The sequence below is a fragment of the Nilaparvata lugens genome, chromosome 3, assembly GCF_014356525.2.
Source record: "Nilaparvata lugens isolate BPH chromosome 3, ASM1435652v1, whole genome shotgun sequence".
Lineage (NCBI taxonomy): Eukaryota > Metazoa > Arthropoda > Insecta > Hemiptera > Delphacidae > Nilaparvata > Nilaparvata lugens.
This window is the reverse complement of record NC_052506.1, coordinates 60,403,968-60,423,600: the sequence shown is the minus strand read 5'-3', so window position 1 is coordinate 60,423,600 and position 19,633 is coordinate 60,403,968. Positions and strand designations below refer to the sequence as shown.

At 34.3% G+C, this 19,633-nt stretch overlaps 1 protein-coding gene across 1 annotated transcript in view; it reads left to right on the top strand.

The window, feature by feature from the left end:
- Positions 1–12,987, top strand: part of LOC111047793 (GTP-binding protein 10 homolog) — a 46,162-nt gene extending 33,175 nt beyond the window's left edge. Inside the window, exons 5-7 of the mRNA XM_039424264.1 lie at positions 4,692–4,930; positions 6,964–7,087; positions 12,086–12,987. Of these exons, the coding sequence (XP_039280198.1) occupies positions 4,692–4,930; positions 6,964–7,087; positions 12,086–12,315 (593 nt within the window). The 3' untranslated portion in view covers positions 12,316–12,987. The remainder of the gene's footprint in view (positions 1–4,691; positions 4,931–6,963; positions 7,088–12,085) is intronic.
- The last annotated feature ends 6,646 nt before the right edge of the window (positions 12,988–19,633 follow it).

Below are 19,633 nucleotides of genomic sequence, written 5' to 3'. Positions count from 1 at the left end.
TTCAAAACGTCGCCATTACAATGCTTTCAGTTGGACATGTTTCCTTTCTACAGTAAACTATGTATCTCACATTAAATAGTTGATTTATTGAATTTTTTCGAAGAAGTTGGACATGTTTCCTTTCTGCGGTTAGCGATGCATATGAGATCTATATGAGATAGAGCGCTCTACTTGGTCTCAGATTGTAGAGCACAAAATTACGCCCAGAGGAATTTTTAATCGAACATCTAAATTGCAACAATCGGAAGATATTGTTTATCAACAACTAAAATTCATCAAAATTGATTTTTTAAAATGTTTGCTCATTTTTGAAAAATCATAACTCACCACTCATTGGAGATAGATAGCTCCAAATGATCTCATTCCATTCAGAATTTAAAGCCGAGTCCACACTGATCAAATGTTCGACATAGCCTACATGCTCGGCAAACATGTTTGTTGAGGGGCTCAGGGACAAACATTTTAAAAAGTTTGGACAATCATTGTTTGTCAAACAAAAATTACTATTTTTCCAAACATTTTCAGTGTTTCCTGTAAAACATAAAAAGCTTGAGTGCCTCAGTCAGTGCCGAGCCATTGGAACGATAGCATGAACGAAATTCTGGTGTACCGTCGTCGTCGCCTTGCTTGTGTAGCCGCGGCCGCTTACAGATATTTTGTTTGTTGACGCGTCCACGGCAAACATTTTTTGTCAAACATAATAAAATTTGCCCAAACTGTTCCAACAAACTTGTTTGTCGAACATGTTCATTATGAACCCGGCTTTATAATCTAAAAAAAAGATGGGAGCGAATTTTTCTGTCCGATTACTGGATATGGCGGAAATAGCTGAAAACTGGAAAATGTACGAAAATACGACGTTTTTGGGCTATCCTGTTTATAGCACAAGGCAATTTTGCATGAAGAAATTGGCTCTGGACTTCTCTAATGTATCCAAATAATATATTAAAAAATTAGAACTACAATATAAATTGCAAGTACACTCCTTTTTCATGTCTATATTGACTGGACTATAGTAGGGAACAATCTAAACGATTCCAGTGCGAATCTGCTACACACAAACTAGTAGGACTTGACAATAGTTTTTAAATACTGCCTCAGTTTTTAATTGCAACTGGTAAATTTTCGTGGAATAAAATACTTATCCAATTACAATCACAATGCTAAAGCATATAGGATGAAGAATGCCACCGTTATCAAAAATTCGAAGAAAATGCTTCCGCATGAGACCCGATACGTGGTGAAGGGAAAAGTCGGCGTTATTTTGCAAAGTTCGTTTTTCGTTGCATAGTTTTTAAAACTGTTAGAGATAGAGCATTTATTGTACATTAAAAAGAGTCATAAATAATATAGTCCAGTCACTATAAACATTGGTGCTTGCAATTTATATTGTATTTATGGTATTGTTTCCAATTTTATGAAATAAATTTGAATTTGAATATTTTCGTATTCGGCGAGAATCGCTTATGCGGAAGTACGACTTGGTTGGTTGCTTGAGAACGATCATGATCCAAGTTCGATTTGGTTGCCTGAACCAATAGTAGTCCAGTCACTATATGAATTGGTGCTTGCAATTTATATTGTAGTTCTATCTTCCAGTATATAATTTGGATACATGAGAGAAGTCCAGAACCAAATTCTTCATGCCAAATTTCCATGTGCTATATACAGTGTAGCCCAAAAACCTTGTATTTTTGGTTCATTTTCCAGTTTTCAACTATTTCCGCCAAATCCAGTGATCGAACAGAAAAGTTTGCTCTTACCTTTTTTTAAGATTATAAAATTCTGAATGAATAAGATCATTCGGAACTCTTTATCTCCAATGAGTACTGAGTTATGATTTTTCAAAAATGAGTGAAATTTTAAGAAAAAAAATCATTCTTGATGATATTTAGTATTTGATCAACAATATATCCCGATTGTCACAATCTAAATGTAAAATTCAAAATCCCTCTGGGCGTAAATTTGTGCTCTACAATCTGAGACTAGGTAGAGCGCTCTATCTCATATAGATTTCCAGGTATACACCTGACAAAAATGCTTACCACACTCTATATTATAACAGTAATTCGAAAGAATTTATATTTATTATTTCATTCTTTCAGTCAGGCGACAGCAGTCAAATGGTGCTTCTTCTTATCGTTCCGATTACAGTTGCAATGAGATATTTTGGAATTGGATAGGAGCTTTATAACTGTGCTGCATAACCGAGAAGTGATCTAAACTTATATTGAGTGAATTTAGAAATTATTGTTGAATTCAAACGTTTTTGGAGGAATATTATAAAAGTCTCATTGAATTAATTTTTTTTTAACTAAATAGCGAGTATGTCTCTGTGCGGAATTTGCCAACTGAGCGTAGTTAGAGCAGAAAAGGACAAGAATGACATTCTTGAATAGGTAGTGATTGGGTAAACTTAAATCATGAGAGACAAGATTGGGTGCAAAAAGTGTGCTAACTTTTTTCACGGAAACTATGTGAACAGCAACGGAGATTGATTCGCTGAGTGATTAATCTTAGATGTGTGGCACATGCACTACAAAGTTCCGTTTATCGCGTGGTAGTGCGTGCTCGACTCCGGTTAGAACAAATAATGATATTGTAAAGAGTGATCTGACTATTGATCTACTACTCAACTGACTGTCACCCATTTGGATCAGGTGTTATCTAAGTTGAAAAAGGATATTATTGCGAGCTAAAAGCACAACTATGAAGACCTTTTATCATCAGTGGATGAGTGTAAAAATAAACTGACGAACTACAACGAGATTTTAGGAAGACAGGATGAACTTATTAAAAAGCAAAATGAAATTATCCAGCAGCTACAAAAAGAAAACGAACTTTTGAAAAAAAGTTAGCAGAGCTTGATGCTCAGGTCGAGGACCAGGAACAATATTCAAGGCGTAACACAGTTGAAGTTTTCGGTATTCCGGAGTCTCAGGGGGAAAATGCGGAGAATTTGGTTTTAAATGTTTGTAAGGAGCTGGGAGTCATAATCAGTGCTGAAGTGATCAGCGTTGCGCATCGATTGAGAAAATTTGGCAATCAGTGGTCAGCGGGCATTATTGAGAAGTTTGTACAAAGGAAGGATATATGCGGACGAACTTCTTAAAAGGCGCAAGGAAAAGCGTACTGTAATCTGACGGCACAAGATATGTGCGCATATATCCTTCCTTTGTACAAACTTCATAGATTTTAGCAAGATTTCATCGTGCTACACTTCATTCTTCTCGGCTCGTCAAGGCGGTCCAAAATCATGCATCATAAGTCAAATTCGGTCGAAAAGTGGAAGATTTATTGTTGATAATCGCCATTTTTGAAATCTTCTGTAACTTTCGAATGGTTTTGGAAATTAAAGTATTATTTATTGGAGTGGATAGAAGGGGACAATTTTCACATCCTCACTAGATACGGGACACTCTGTATCAAGGAAATTTTGCATGAAGAAATTGGTTTTGGACTTCTCTCATGTATCCAAATAATATATTAGAAAATCAGAACTACAATATAAATTGCAAGCACACCCCCTTTTTTATGTCTATATTGACTGGACTAATAGGAAATGGACATGTATACAGCTTATTGTGAAGTAATGTATTGAAGTTCATAATTCAGCCAACACCATTTTTCACTGAAATAGCCTTGAAACCATGTACTTGCTCTAATTTAGTGAGCAAGAAACACTGGCAATTACACTGACAACAATCAATGACAATTTGAAACTTATCATTGACGATTAAACTGCAGCTGGAGTAAAAAATATGGTTCATTTTACTTTATACTATATTATATATTTTTTCTTAATTATTATAATCATTATCATTGGTATGTTTTTTGGACTCAAGTTGAATGTGACAATCAAATGAAAATTTATTCTCTTCGAAAAGAAACAGTCCACAAAATTATGTAAAATATAGTACACAGAATAAACAATAGTAATACAATATTTTATAAACAAAACAGTTTATAATTACTACGAAATCACGAAAAAACCTATTCATCACATAATATTAACTTGTGGTACGCTGGAGGGAGTCGTACGTAGACAGGTAAAAATAAAATACTAGGGGTTGTATAGAAAAATAGGGTTAAACCATTTTGAATAAACTTATTGAAAATTAAAATAAATAATATTGTAGAGGTGACAAAGTTGAGGGCTAATTACAAGTTCAGGTACAGGTTATGATAACTTTTTATTTCAAAAACCTATCTGATTTCTAGATAATAATATGGAATATGCTTTCTATGTATTCGAGATTCAGAATCCAAGCTTGAAGTTTCCTCAAGTTTCGAATAATGTTACTGATGCAGCCTGTTTGAGAGTGATGAGAAAAGCATTATAATATCTAGGAGCTGAAAATATGAATGACTTGCAGAAGAGATAACACCTGGGTCTAGAGCACCTGATACTTCAACCCGCCAGCCTTGTCAATAATATTATCAGCCAGCCGTTTCTGTATCAATATTACATTGAGGGTTTAATCTTTTATAATGTGGGCTGTTTGTTGATTTTAGAGCTGCTTCTTTGTCTTGTACTTGAAATATGTTTTTTCGATATTACATCAAGACCCGGTTCCTAGGATAAATCTATTGACCATTATACCTATAGATTGTATTAAACCTATAGAATCAATGGCCCATAAGTGTGAGGCGTTGAACTCAATTGCTAATTGCGGCACTTGTGATTGCAGTCACGACGGTGAGGCCGAACATAGGCGTGATGGAGTTGGAGGACGGTCGGCAGATCTCGGTGGCCGACCTGCCCGGCCTGGTGGAGGGGGCTCACCGCAACTACGGCATGGGCCACCGCTTCCTGCGGCACGTGCAGCGCACCCTCCTCCTCCTCCTCGTGGTCGACATCGACGGTTTCCAGCTCAGTCCGCTCCACACCGCGCGCTCCTGTCTTCAAAACATACTCCTTCTCAACAAGGTACCCACTGCTGCTTTCCAATCATTAGATACAACATAACCCACGAAAGGTACAACAGCCGAAGACCATACATTCTACATGAAATTCGCTACGAAAAATGTCCAGTAAAAGTTTCTTAATCGACCTTAGTTTTCGAAATCTAATCCTAAGGATATGGTTGGAGAGAGAAAGAAATTTCTAATGAGGTTCTTATAATTTGTTGCTTTGTTTGACGTTTTTGAACTTTTTATGAGCGTTCTGTTTGAAATTCGGATTTGAACTCGACGAATGTACTTTTTCAACTTTGAGCGTTCATAATAAAAAGTTCAAAAACGTAAAAAAAACAACAAATTATATGAATCTTATTGGAAACTTCCTCTTTCCAACCATATCCTCAGAATTGGATTTAGACGGATAGTTTTCTAGTTATTGACATTTTTAAAAAAATATCGATAAGTCCATATATCTCGAATACTGAGGTCAATATAAGAAACTTTTACTGGACATTCTTTGTTGCAAATTTCATGTAAAATCTATACACCTTTCGTGGGACACTGTTTAGTATTCTTATATAGTATAGAACCACTTTTACTTCTCAAAAAACAATAACTTCTCAAGGCGAACGCACACAGCAGTAGACAGACATATGCAGAAAGACGAAAAAAAATTAACGTCAGCGTGCAGACATATGGTGACACACAAACGTCAGTATCCGTTTTAACATTCAAACACCTGGAGTGGGATGTCATCTCGTTCTGCCAGCAGACGTTTGTGTGCTCGCCTTTATAATTATTGAAGACAAAATTTAATTGTTTTTAAAGTTATTGTTTTTCAAGAAGTTAGGTACCCTTCAAATTCCCCTGAACCATAGATTGTTCAGCCACAAAAAAAGGTTGAAATTGCAACGGCTCAAGGGCAGCCAAGCTTTTCCTCGGGACTGAACCATCTTTACCAGGTGGGGCAGAATAAACTCTGTTTCAAAATTCACGAGAGACTGCACCTAGTAGTGTTGACTTGTGCCATTGTGGGGCAAATCTTACCATTCCAGGTAGCTGTCACCATAGTCAGGTGAGCATTAAAGTTTTGTCATTGAAACATTCTTCAAAAGTATGGATAGTGTGCTGGTGACGCTTCCTGTAGGTGGTTTGATTTCACAAATCATTGCAGGATCTGGATGCTTAATACATCAAAAAATCAGTTCCTTTTACAATCTACAACAAACGTACCTTTATGCTTCATGGAAAAATTCATTATTATATGTGAAACAGATAATAAAAATTAATTGGTAAATTCCCAATTGAAAAATATATTATGAAAAGTTGTTTTGCTGATATTTCCTTCTTACTGAATGCTATTCAACCATTCCCTTCTTTAGCTCTTTCTCTCTCTTTCTGAAATGGAGTTGGCATGTTAAAACTTTCAGTCGAATCAATATAAGCAATGGATTACAGTGAATGGCCATCAATGCACTATTAATGCTACTGTCACTTCAATGCATTGTGAACAACTATATTCTTCCAGAAGTTTTTATGTTTTCACTTGGTATAAAACTAGTAGAAGAATGAATGCTCTCAAATCTAATATCAAAATGGAGGAAGTGATCATATCAGCAGTCAGCATCGTATTGAAACAGTAAGGTTAGTTAAGTGCCGTCCTCTCAGCTGCCCGTTGAAAGGATATCATAACACCTGTAAACTAACAACTTCTTTGAACTTTAATATTGCAATAATTTCAATTCCATCAAACCAATCAAGTTAAATCCTTTTCAACACCACCAATTTTTAAAACGGCTAATATATGAAAAATTATCTGCGGGAACAAGCGACTTCAAGATGTATGTGTACACACTGGACATACAATTTTGCCTCATGTCTCATATTTTTGTAGTGTGAGGGTCTCCTCTTTTATGTTTAATAGGTATTTTAGATTTTGAAAATCAGTATATTCTCTAGTTTCAGTCCTCAATAGGTCGGCAGTAAGGTCTGTCATATAGGTTAGTGAATAGTAAACTTCCATTGTCTGAATCAATTAAACTTCTCGATAATCTTTTTCAGGAATTGGAATTGTATAATCCCGACCTAGTCTACAAACCATGCGTCCTTTTAGTGAACAAAATGGATAAAGAGGATTCACAAAGGACATACAAAGAAATAGAAGATAGAATACACAATCTAGCAGGTACATTTTTATTTCATTTTTAATTGGCCTTCATGTACCCCAAGTAGCACTTTCTGGTGCACTTTCAATTCATTTATTGCTATTAATACAGCGATTAAGACCTTGGTACTTCTCAATGCTCAATGATTACTGAAGAAATATCAAAGGAAATATTGTAAATTCAAGACAACCGACTAACTTACACAGTTTCATACATTAAACTTTGAATTGAATTTCGTACAGCATTACTCATTAGAATGCAAGAATAATATTTCTGAGATTCATGGATTGAGAAGTAGATTGTAATAGAGAAGTAACTCATATGAAGAATGATTAATTAGTTTAAATTTGGGACAAAAATTCTGTTTTGATTCATAAGATTACATTTTTATTTATAAAATTTACAATTTTAAGCTTATTTTCGATTTAGAAGGAAAACTATTCTGTTCATGAGCTTGTAGTCCAGTCAATATAGACATAAAAAAGGGGGTGTGCTTGCAATTTATATTGTAGTTCTGATTTTTTAATATATCATTTGGGTACATAAGAGAAGTCCAGAACCAATTTCTTCATGCAAAATTTCCTTGATACAGAGTGTCCCGTATCTAGTGAGGATGTGAAAATTGTCCCCTTCTATCCACTCCAATAAATAATACTTTAATTTCCAAAACCATTCGAAAGTTACAGAAGATTTCAAAAATGGCGATTATCAACAATAAATCTTCCACTTTTCGACCGAATTTGACTTATGATGCATGATTTTGGACCGCCTTGACGAGCCGAGAAGAATGAAGTGTAGCACGATGAAATCTGAGCATTGTGTCAGAAGTTATAAGTGTTTGAAATTTTGATCCTTGAGGTGTCCTTATGAGCACCTCTCCACTAGGAAATACTGAAATGAAGTGCATCTAACGGGTGATTCTCATAGAACATAATGTCATGAATTTATATGATTGTTCGAAATATCAATGTGAGTGCAATGTAGTTGTTGATGATGGTTGAAGCTGAAAATTAGGTGTTTTCACAATACAAAGAGCATTGTTGTCAGGTGTACCTGGAAATCTATATGAGATAGAGCGCTCTACCTGATCTCAGATTGTAGAACACAAAAATTCGCCCAGAGGGATTTTGAATTATACATCTAAATGGTAACAATCGAAAGATACTGTTGATCAAAAACTAAAATTCATCAAAATTGATTTTTTCTTCAAATTTCACTCATTTTTGATAAATCATAACTCAGTACTCATTGGAGATAGAGAGTTCCGAGAGTTACTCATTTCATTCCGAATTTCATGTTCTAGAAAAAAGGCGAGAGCAAATTTTTCTGTCCGATTAAGAGATTTGGCAGAAATAGCTGAAAACAGGAAAATGAGCCGAAAATACAAGGTTTTTGGGCCACTCTGTATCTAGCACGAGGAAATTTTGCATGAAGAAATTGGTTCTGGACTTCTCTTATGTACCCAAATGATATATTAAAAAATCAGAACTACAATATAAATTGCATGCACCAATGTATATAGTGACTGGACTATTGGTAGTTGTTTGATTTATATTAAAAATCAATGCAAAAGGGAAAAAATTCTAGATCAGAACCTAGATCTGGGGCCTATTTCATAAAACTTGTAACCTGTAATATTATAGGCAACTTCCCTGTTGTATTAGTTAAAATTACAATTGTGTGTTTCATAAAATCTTACAACTAATCTGTAAAACAATTTACAGATGATTCATCTGTATTACAGGAACATTTTAGAAGTGGTGTACTGTAATTTGTTTTATAAAGAATGTTGCTTGTATTACAGGACCTGTAAATCGGATATATTTTATTCTTGTTTAAAACACCATAAAAGTTTTACGAGTATCGATTATTCGGTTGAAATATTCATTATTGAATAGATTTGTAAATATAAAAATGTAAAAATAGACAAAAGGCAGCTCTAGAGATAAAGGGAATAGTATTGTTCAATAATACAATAGTTCAATCAATAACTCAATGCAGCTTGAACTGTTTCTCTTGACTTTCCAATGCTTTCAATAGAACAGCTGACATATCAGCGAACGTGTTCTCCTGTCCGGGGTGCTCACTAGAAGTACCAACATTCACTCACAAGTCATTCACTCACAAGTCATTCACTCACAACATTCACTCAGAAGTTGTTCAACAACTCTGCAACTAATGAAATTCTGCTCTCAATTATCAGACTCTTTCAACAAGGAAGAGCACGTGGCTGCAGTCTTTATAGACTTCAAAGCAGCCTTTGACACTGTGTGGCTGGATGGACTCCTCTATAAACTTTCATCTGTCTTTCCACCCCCAACAGTCAGACTCTTCAAGTCATACCTTACTAATAGGTATTTTCAAGTCCAAATCCGTACCCCTCTTCAATAGCTTCTTCAGCTCTCACCCCATCAACAGCAGGTGTCCCCCAAGGATCTGTGCTTGGTCTTATTCTCTACTCCCTTTTCATCAACGACATGCCAGCTCTACCTTCAGTTGAAACCAGTCCCTTTGCAGACGACACCACTTTCCACTCCAGCAACATGAATCTCGAGAGGGCGGCCAGGAATGTTCAAGAGCAGTAGAAACTGCTCACATCCTGGTGTTCATCCTGGAAGGTAGAGATAAATGCGTGGCTGTCGCCTTTTCCAGAAAATGTAAACTTCCTCCCATTCTCACAATCCATGGCCACGCCCTGCCATGGTCCCCCACCGTCAAGTATCTAGGTGTTACTCTGGACAGAAACCTTACCTTCAAACAACACATTGAAGTGAAAATACAACACTGTCGTGTGCTGTTTGGACAACTATTCCCTCTTTTTATCACCCCCTCTTTCCCCCTGAAGTTTCGGCTGCTCATATTCACAGCTATCATCAGGGCATACATGACCTATGCCGCCCCTGTCTGGTTCCCATACTTATCGAAGACCAATAGAAAACGACTATTTGGCCTTCAAAACAAACTCATAAGAACCATCTGCAACTTTCACTACACAGTGAACAATAGGCTACTCTATGAATATGTCTCCACTCCCCAACTGATTGACTTCATTCAGCTCACTTCAAGAAAACTTCATGACAGCATCAACGTCGTGGCGTACATCAGTAAGACAGATGTACGAGATACCACGATCAGTTCAAACCAAAAAGCCACTCCCTTTTCAACAATGGTGGCCAGACTGATGGTCAGCGACTTGGCGTCAAGGTCACCATTGTAAACAGCTCGTATTCCCCTGAGGTGAACCCATCTCCATCACACTTCTCCCAAAAAAGTGAATTTGGCAAGAAAAAAAATGAAAATAAAATGTATAAATGAATAAATAAATAAATTGTCAAATAAACAAATGTATACATATGAAAAATAGATAAATATTCATAGATACAAATATATTACAAATAATCAATATTATAACTATTCAACTATTCAGTGATACATTTTACAACTATTCCATATTACAAAACTAAAAAAAAAAAAACCCAAAAAATTAAACTTTGCCAAATTCACTTAAGGTCTATTATCTAGGAGCAACCCAAAAATTTCAGTTCTGTTAATGCTATGAGCAGTCAGAAGTCATAATACAGGAGACATTTTATAGGTGATTTAAGGATTTCATAATACTTTTAAAGAAACAGATATTACAGGAATTGTAATTTTTATTTCAAATATTCCTTAATACAGGTCCTTTATTACAAAGCTTTCATGAAATTAGGTCTATGGTAATAAATAGTAAAATTTATAAATTTGTAGATATTTTGTATTCCCATTGTAGATATACTTCATACCCGGGAACAAAACCTTAGAATAATTGGTAGCATGGTTGGGAGTTCTGAAACACTGTATTTTACAGTATATATACAGAGTGTTTCAGAAGTAGTGTCGAACATTTCAGGGTATTGTAGGTATTGTCAGGTATTGTTTTCAAATTTTGAAGTGTCCAAAACTCAGTGGTTATCCTTATAGCTGCCATTCTGTTTTTTTCACTTATGAATTTCTATCTCAAGGTCATGAATGTTTATGCTATAAAAACTCAACTTTAAAAAATAAAATGAAAAATTTTCGATGTAAATTTTCAAAATGGCAGCCATTTTAATTTTTGATGGCAAATTTCATGAAAAACTTTCACTTTATAGAAAATTTACAAGAGACAAAAAAGTTGGCAAATTTTATCAAGATTTCAAGGATACCTTATTTATTAAGATTGATCAAAGAATAACAGAGAAATTGATTCTTTTCGTACTGCATGCATGACACCTTTTCACCATTTAGAGATTAATATTAAATTTTTAATTCCAATTGTATCTAAGATGAAGCTTTGAAACTCGGTATGGCTCCATATGGCCATCCAACTGATTTTACAATGTTTTTCAGTTGATCTTGTTTGTTCATAGTAATGCATGAAGTACGAAATAATTTAATTTATCTGTTATTCTTTGACCAATCTTAATAAATAAGGTATCCTTGAAATCTTGATAAAATTTGCCAACTATTTATCTCTAGTAAATTTTCTGTAAAGTGAACGGTTTTCGTGGAATTTGCCATCAAAAATTTTAAATGATCGCCATTTTGAAAATTTACATCAAACATTTTATTTTATTTTTTAAAGTTGAGTTTTTATAGCATAAACATCCATGTCAAATTTCAGATCAATACAACATTTCGTTCTTGAGATAAAAATTCCTAAGTGAAAAAACAAAATGGCAGATATAAGGATAACCGCTGAGTTTTGGACACTTCAAATACGACATTTTTTGTAATCTCCTATCATCCAGGAACAATACCCTAAAATGTTCGACACTACTTCTAAAACACTGTATATTTTTTTTTATGGGCGACTGGTCGACCCTCATTCTAGACAATATTTTTTGTTCCTCGTTCCAAGATAAATGCAAGTGGTCCACCTTTCCTAGAACTAATAGTATTACTGCTTCATGTAAGCTTTATACTGGTTTTTAAACGTAGAAATTTAATTTAATGAATTAATGCAATTATTGAAAGTATAAAAAATGTATTCATTACAGGCTATAATTCAACAGTTTGTGAAGAAATGCAGTCGAATGTTGTCCTAAACTTCTCAGCAGTTCTCCCGATTTCGGCAAAGCATGCGACTGCAGAGGACATGGACTCCATTAAGAATACAATAAGAGAAGTCATTGATGAGCACTACGATGCACCTCGATTAGAAGACGAAATCAATCTCCAAAACAGATGTAGAAGTCAAATTAGTGAGCAATGTCAAATAGTTGTATAGTCTCTGTTATTTGAGTGAACGTATAAATATAAGTTTAACATAGTTATGTACGTCTTCTGAATTTATCTTTATTGCGAAACCTATATTGACTAACTGCTGAATTCTAATAGGAAAATATTTCTATCCAATGATCTATATTGTAATGTAGCCAATTATTTGCCATGAATCTTCTTTCACAATCGAGAGGAAAAAATGAATTGAAAGATAAAAAATGAGATTTGAATTAAAATTAACAGTAAAATTAATAACATAACTATACAAGGTTTGCTTTCTAATTAGATAATTAAATAATTAATATAATCACTGAAGCTGTCCTGAAGAAGGGTATCTCGATACTCGATGCAGGTGGGGTAGAGCCGGTGGCGGGCCTGTTTATCCGCTGTAGATAGTTCCAGATCCCGTCCTCGTAACAGACTGCCAACAGGCATACCTTTTTCCAGTCAAATTTTACTTGTCATGAATTTTTACCGTCGTCAACACTCTTGAAGTTTTAAACAACAAGGTCTCTTGATTGTGAAAATGACAAATAATCGGCTACATTATAATATCTATACGATTCTAGAAACCTTATTAAAATAAGCAATGAGAACATAATTTTCAGTATGTTTGTCAGTAATTGGAACCTTTGTAGTACAATCACAATATACAATAAATGAATGTTTATTTCGGGAATTCATTTTCATTTACTTTTTTTAACACTCAACATTGAATTTTTTTTGTATCAATTCAATTCAATTCAAAAACTATTGTTTCTTCCAAAACCAATAATTTCAAAAATTTCACTTGAACAGCAAAAATACAAGAAACCAATCACCTGCAAGGAAAATCCTGTGCGCAGGTGAGAGTTGCCAACATTACATTAACAAAAAATAATAAGAAATTCAATATCATAATATTAAATGAAAGAGATGAAGAAGTGAGAAGAAGGAGAAAGGGAAAGAGAAAGAAAAAGAAAGAGATGTAAGAGTGCCAGCAAAACATACCTTGATAGAGAAAGATAATATGATTTAATCAAAAATTTTATCCTCTATTCTAGTGGTTATTATCCATTCAATAGATCTTCTTTTGAACAATTTATCGGATCTACCATTGATATGTTCAATGAGGTAATCTGGAATGTTGTTAATCAATTTATTTGCTATGTAAAAGTATTGTCTTCTGCAAACATTGAGATCCATTCTTATGTTTTCAAATCTCTTTCTGGAAGGACGCAAATTGAGATTTGTATCACGGAAAAGAAAAAGATGTCTATTATTTTTAATGAAAATTATTAGGTTTTTGATATGAAGTTGACGGACTGTTAATACCTTAAACTCATTGAACAAATATTTAGTTGGATACAGACGAGGTTTACCTAGGATAGTTTTAATTAGGTGCTTTTGAATAATAAAAAGTTTGTTAAAATGAGCATTCAAAGCACCTCCCCAAGCCCGAATACCGTATTGTAATACCGATTGTGCATATGAGTAGTATATCAGCTTTGTTATGTTTACATTGTTCAGTTGTTTGATTTGAAAAAATTTTTAAATAAGAAATCTTAGTTTTTTACACATGTTATCTATATGGGTGTTCCATCTTAGATAGGGATCAATTGTTATACCTAAATATTTAACATTATCTTTTTTATTTATTTTCGGACAAAAACATAGGTTTTCACTGTTGCAATTTAGTAAATGGATTTTGATGGTATTGAATTGAATTGAATTGAATTACTGCCTTTATTTTCGTAGAGAGCGAAGTTAGGGCGCAGTCGGCCCTCTCTTACACTTAACTCTCTATTACAGGATAACAATACAAAAAAAATACAAATAATATAATAAAGAAAAAAATATTACAAACAATATGAAAAAAAAACAAACAATATCTACTTATTTGAAATAACAAATTTTAAATAATTGTAAAGAGAAGAAAATAAATTAACTTGGAAAAAATATATATAACAATACTGATTAATAGTAGTGATACTTCATCACTGTAGTGAACAAAATAAAAAAAAAGAGAGATCCTAATGTATACAAAATACAAAAACGACCACTATAGTGTTTGCTATACATTCCATTCCTACATATTATTATAAATCTTGAAGTGAATAAGTAAACCACATTTATATTCAATTTATTGTAAAAAAAAGACCATCAAGGAGCCAATTTCCAGATTCTACATTCACACACACACACACACACACACACACACACACCACACACACACACACACACACACACACGTACAAAGAAGATATATTAATCAATATGTTGAGTGACTGTGGTTGAGTTGATGCGTTTGGGGAGAAAGTAATGAAGACGCTTTTATCTGTGTTTAGAGTTAGAAGATGTTCATTCAGCCAAGAATGTACCACCCTCAAACCATTCTCAGCTGTGATTTTCATGTTCTCCCATGTGCGATCTGTGAAAACCAAAGCGGTGTCATCTGCAAATGATATGATGTTACAATTTATTATTTTTAATTTAAGTAGATCATTTAATTTATGTAAATTTGAAACAGTATATGAGACAGAACTGTTCCCTGTGGAAGACCATACTCGGAGAGCTTCTTAATACTAGTTTTATTATTAATCGTGAGTATTTGAAACCTATCAGACAGGTAGGAATGGAATAATCTTAGCGGTAACCCCCTAATTCCTAGATGTTCCATTTTTTTCAAGAGCCTGGACTGAGAGATAGTATCAAAGGCTTTGGCCAGGTCTAGAAAAGTTGATAGCGTTTTATTTTTGTTATTGAAGTTATCTGTTACCAATTCCAAAAGTATAGATGTAGCATCTTCTGTTGATTTTTCAGCTTGAAAACCATACTGATTGACATTAATAATTTTGAATTTGTCCAAATAACTCACTAATCTATTTTTTAATAATTTTTCTACAACTTTCGCTAGATTATTAAGTAAACTAATTGGTAGGATTAGTTGGATCACCTGATTTATGAATAGGAACGATTTTAGCTACTTTGAATTGTTTTGGAAAATAGCCAATTTGAAAGCATTTATTAATTATTTTTTTCAAAGGTTCAGTGATAAATGGAGAAATTTTTTTGAGACAAGTAGAAGTTAGGGTGTCCATACCGGGAGAAGAACTAGCTTTTAAGGAATTTAGGGTGTGGAATATTTCATTTTCATCTGTATTGGATAGAAAGAAGGAATTATATGAAGGAACTGTAGAGTCAGTATGGGTATGTTGTCTGTCGCTGACAGGGCTATTATTTATCAATTCATCTGTATACAATTGTCTTGATGAGAGAAATGATTGAGAGAAAATGAGAACCTTGAGCTATTTTTAAATAATTCCGAAACAACTGAAATTTCGGTAATGATTCTGGGGTATTGGACAACTTACATTCAAAAATTTCTATTTCTAAATATTGTGCTTCCTAAAATGCCCCAAAAACCTCCAAATTGTTATTTTTCAGTTCCGCTTTTCTCAAATTTACGAAAAATCCAGCCATCGGTCAGAGATAAATATTCTCGCATATTTTTTTAAACCAATAGAATTTAAAAAAAATCTTCAATAGCTGGGCTGGTAAATAACAATTTAAAAAACTAGTCAAACTTTCGAAAACCCCGAAATTATGTTTTATGCTAATCTAGTAATTGACCGAGCGAAGTTAGGTCTAAGATTCAAGTCGACGGTTTGGCATTTCTCTTAATGTTTAAATGTTTATATTTTGCGCATTTACGGCGAAACGCGGTAATAGATTTTCATGAAATTTGACAGGTATGTTCCTTTTTAAATTGCGCGTCGACGTATATACAAGGTTTTTGGAAATTTTGCATTTCAAGGATAATATAAAAGGAAAAAGAAGCCTCATTCATGCGTCAATATTAGAGTGAAAATCAGACTATAGAATTATTCATCATAAATCAGCTGTTTAGTGGACTATAATACTACCCGTTCAAAAACATCGAACATCTTGAAAATGTATTTTTCCATCAACGTTGTAGACAGTTGCAGCCAGACCTGATAACAGCGCTCACAATGTTCCTTGTATTACGATTTTTTTAAATAAAAATTGATGTTTTTCGGATTTTTTTCGAAAAATCCTGTAAAAAGCTGTATGGCTAGAAAAACAACTTTTTGTATTTAAGCCAGAATAATTTGCACGAGAAATTTAGCATGTTCAGAATTAATTCCCCCAAACAGTCCTTTTTACTACCTCGTGACTGCAATATAGGAAGTTTGACTATATACCGTAGGCCTACTCTCAAGAATGCTGTTTTGGCTTTTTGATATAAAAAATAATTATGATCCAAACAATTTTCCAATTCTATGCCTATTAGACTGTTCATCGAAAGGAGAGACAATAATAGAGATTGAGCGTATGAGTGATAAATATCTAAGTCATATCAGCTGTTAATTGCTAGACTCTTAGGGCCGGTTTCCGAGCTCGGGATCTTAAGTTCTGGACTTACTGTACAGAGTCCAAGACTAAAATAAGCGCTCGGGTCTAAATCGACTTTCCGAGACAAGAGTTTATCTTCTAAACTCGGGGATCTATTAAGTCCTAGACCTATTTGAGTCAAGGACTTGACGCAGTAAACATGAGGGAAATTCAAAATATTTTATTGTTATTTTGGCAATGGGAGACTAGTATCAGTTGTTGTGTATCAAACACTGGATTGTGTAGCCTACTTCACTATGGTTTATTGATCTACGTTCAGCTGGATAGTATAGGCTGTAGGGTGCTGCATCATAATTTCCTTTTTACTTTCCTTGCCCTATTACCATAGGTAAGGAAAGTATTGCTTTCCGAAAAAAATAAGGTACCCCAATTTCTATACGTTTCAAGGTCCCCTGAGTCCAAAAAAGTGGTTTTTGGGCATTGGTCTGTATGTGTGTGTGTGTGTATGAGTGTATGTGCGTCTGTGTACACGATATCTCATCTCCCAATCAACGGAATCACTTGAAATTTGGAACTTGAGGTCCTTCGCCTATAAGGATCCGACACGAACAATTTTGATCAAATGCAATTCAAGATGGCGGCTAAAATGGCGAAAATGTTGTCAAAAACAGAGTTTTTTGCGATTTTCTCAAAAACGGCTCCAACGATTTTGATCAAATTTATACCTAAAATAGTCATTAATAAGCTCTATCAACTGCCACAAGTCCCATATCTGTAAAAATTTCAGGAGCTCCGCCTCATCTATGCAAAGTTTGATTTTAGATACCCAATTATCAGGCTTCAGATACAATTTAAACAAAAAAATTCAAGTGGAAAAGATTGAGCATAGAAATCTCTACAATTAATGTTCAGTAACATTTTCACCTAAAATTAAAAATAAGCTCGAAATTCGAGAAAATGTGATTAAATCAATTGCAAACGGTTGATTCTATTAAATCATTCACTATGAAGAGATAGCACACCTCGTGTGTCTCCAGCGTTATTGTCCTGTCACCAGCTGGCTAAGATCTTAGAATAGGTAGTAGACTCATGCGTGTGAACACTAGCGTGTCAGGTGATCAATTTTCATAACGGCAAGGAAAGTTGTGCGAGTGCGCCACACCAGATTTTTTGAATTGCTTACTATAAGTTGATGACATAGCGGAGTGCTAGTAGAGAGGCGTGGTTTTCAATTTTTGTTCTTGCACAGGTCAGTCAGGCTTTGGAACAACGAGTAGCTTGCGCTCGCCGTTGATGTCTACTTTTCGTGTGGCTGTTCAGTGGTTGCAGCAAAGCACACCTTTTGGAATCGGTTTAATTTAGCCCCGTTGGCTCGTGTTTCACACCGGAAATCAATTGTTTCGTGGGTTACTACGTTTAGAAAAATAGGTAGGTAGTAAAAAACAAAGATCTAAAGTTCCACGGCTCATTAGATCTTGTGAAAACATAGAGACAATTTTCAATCTCCAAGGCGTTGTTCTGCATGCGAACATGCGTCAGCCCTTGGACTTTCTAATCGTTCTGTTAGAAGGATTATTATTTTATTTCTTCATTGATTCATAAAATAAGTAGTCCTACATCAATGGTAGGGAGAGAAAAAATAAGGAAAACCTTGTGCTATTACTGTCCCAAATTTAGATTCTTCACAAAGATCTTGATTTCCATCCATATAAGATGGATATAATTTACAAAATGGCTGTTTCGAAGAATACTTCCCAGAATGCCCTGTATAAAGTTAGAGGCGATTTGCAATGACCGCCTCGATATCCTGATTTGCACCCGTGTAATTTTATTCTGTGTTTTTTTTCTGGAATCCCGTGTCTATATGAACCGTCTGAAGACTCAACAAGATTTAAAGGACAACATACTGGTGGAAATAGCCAACATTACGCATGCAACGCTTGAAAGTGTGATATAAAAAAATACTAAAAGTTTGAAAATAGAATAAAACTTTTCTGACTCTTACAATTCGTTTTATAAATTAAAACAAAGGAAGTTATGATTCCGCACTCTGTATAATCTAGAGAAAAGATAGCATAAGAAGATATCCCAGATTGTTTATGTTTCAAATTTCAAGCCGATTACTGTCGACTACTGTCTATTATTAGTGTTTTGGCCGGGGGAGAGTGTAAGAACGGCACAGTATGAGAGACTACCAGCACCACATAGCTTCACGAAAACTAGTACTCGACTATCGACTCGAGTTAACAGTGAAATTTGGAAAATAAACACCCTATCCCTTTGCCATCGAATATCTTCTTGCCCTATCTTTTCTCTACATTGCTACTCTCATCTTATGACAAACATGGCTACTGTGAATCCTTGCTGCTCCGAGATCCAATTTAATACGAACTGTTTGTTTACATTGTCTCTCGGCTCCCAGAATAGACTAGTGTTATAGCCTACCACTGTTCTAATACTGAAAGAAATAATTATTGTTGGCTATCATGAATTCACTTTCGATCTGTCTCTCTACTAAAAGGCAGTTTCAGGTAGTCAAGATCATTTCCTAACCCTTGAATGAAGCTATATCCATAATCCATGCTTCAACTTACTTAAGAAAACATTTCTATAAATGTGCAGTCATGATCATTAAATGCACAATTAAGACTTCGAAAAAAATGAACACAACTACCAACAATATGACCGATTTTTTTCATCAATCGTTAAATGTTGAGGCATAAAATATTTTTTAAAAATTGTAGGCAAAAAGTTTTCTATTAATTTTTTTCTATTCACATCAAAGCCAACATACATATACTTATCTTCATCGCTGCTTAAAAAGGACATTTTGTATTGAATTAGACCTTAGGACACGTCAAACGATAAATATTTACGAGCCTATTGCATTCAATATTATGAATTCATAATAAATAACCAGACCTTAGAATTGAACTATTCATATGAGATTTATTTGTATTTATTAATCA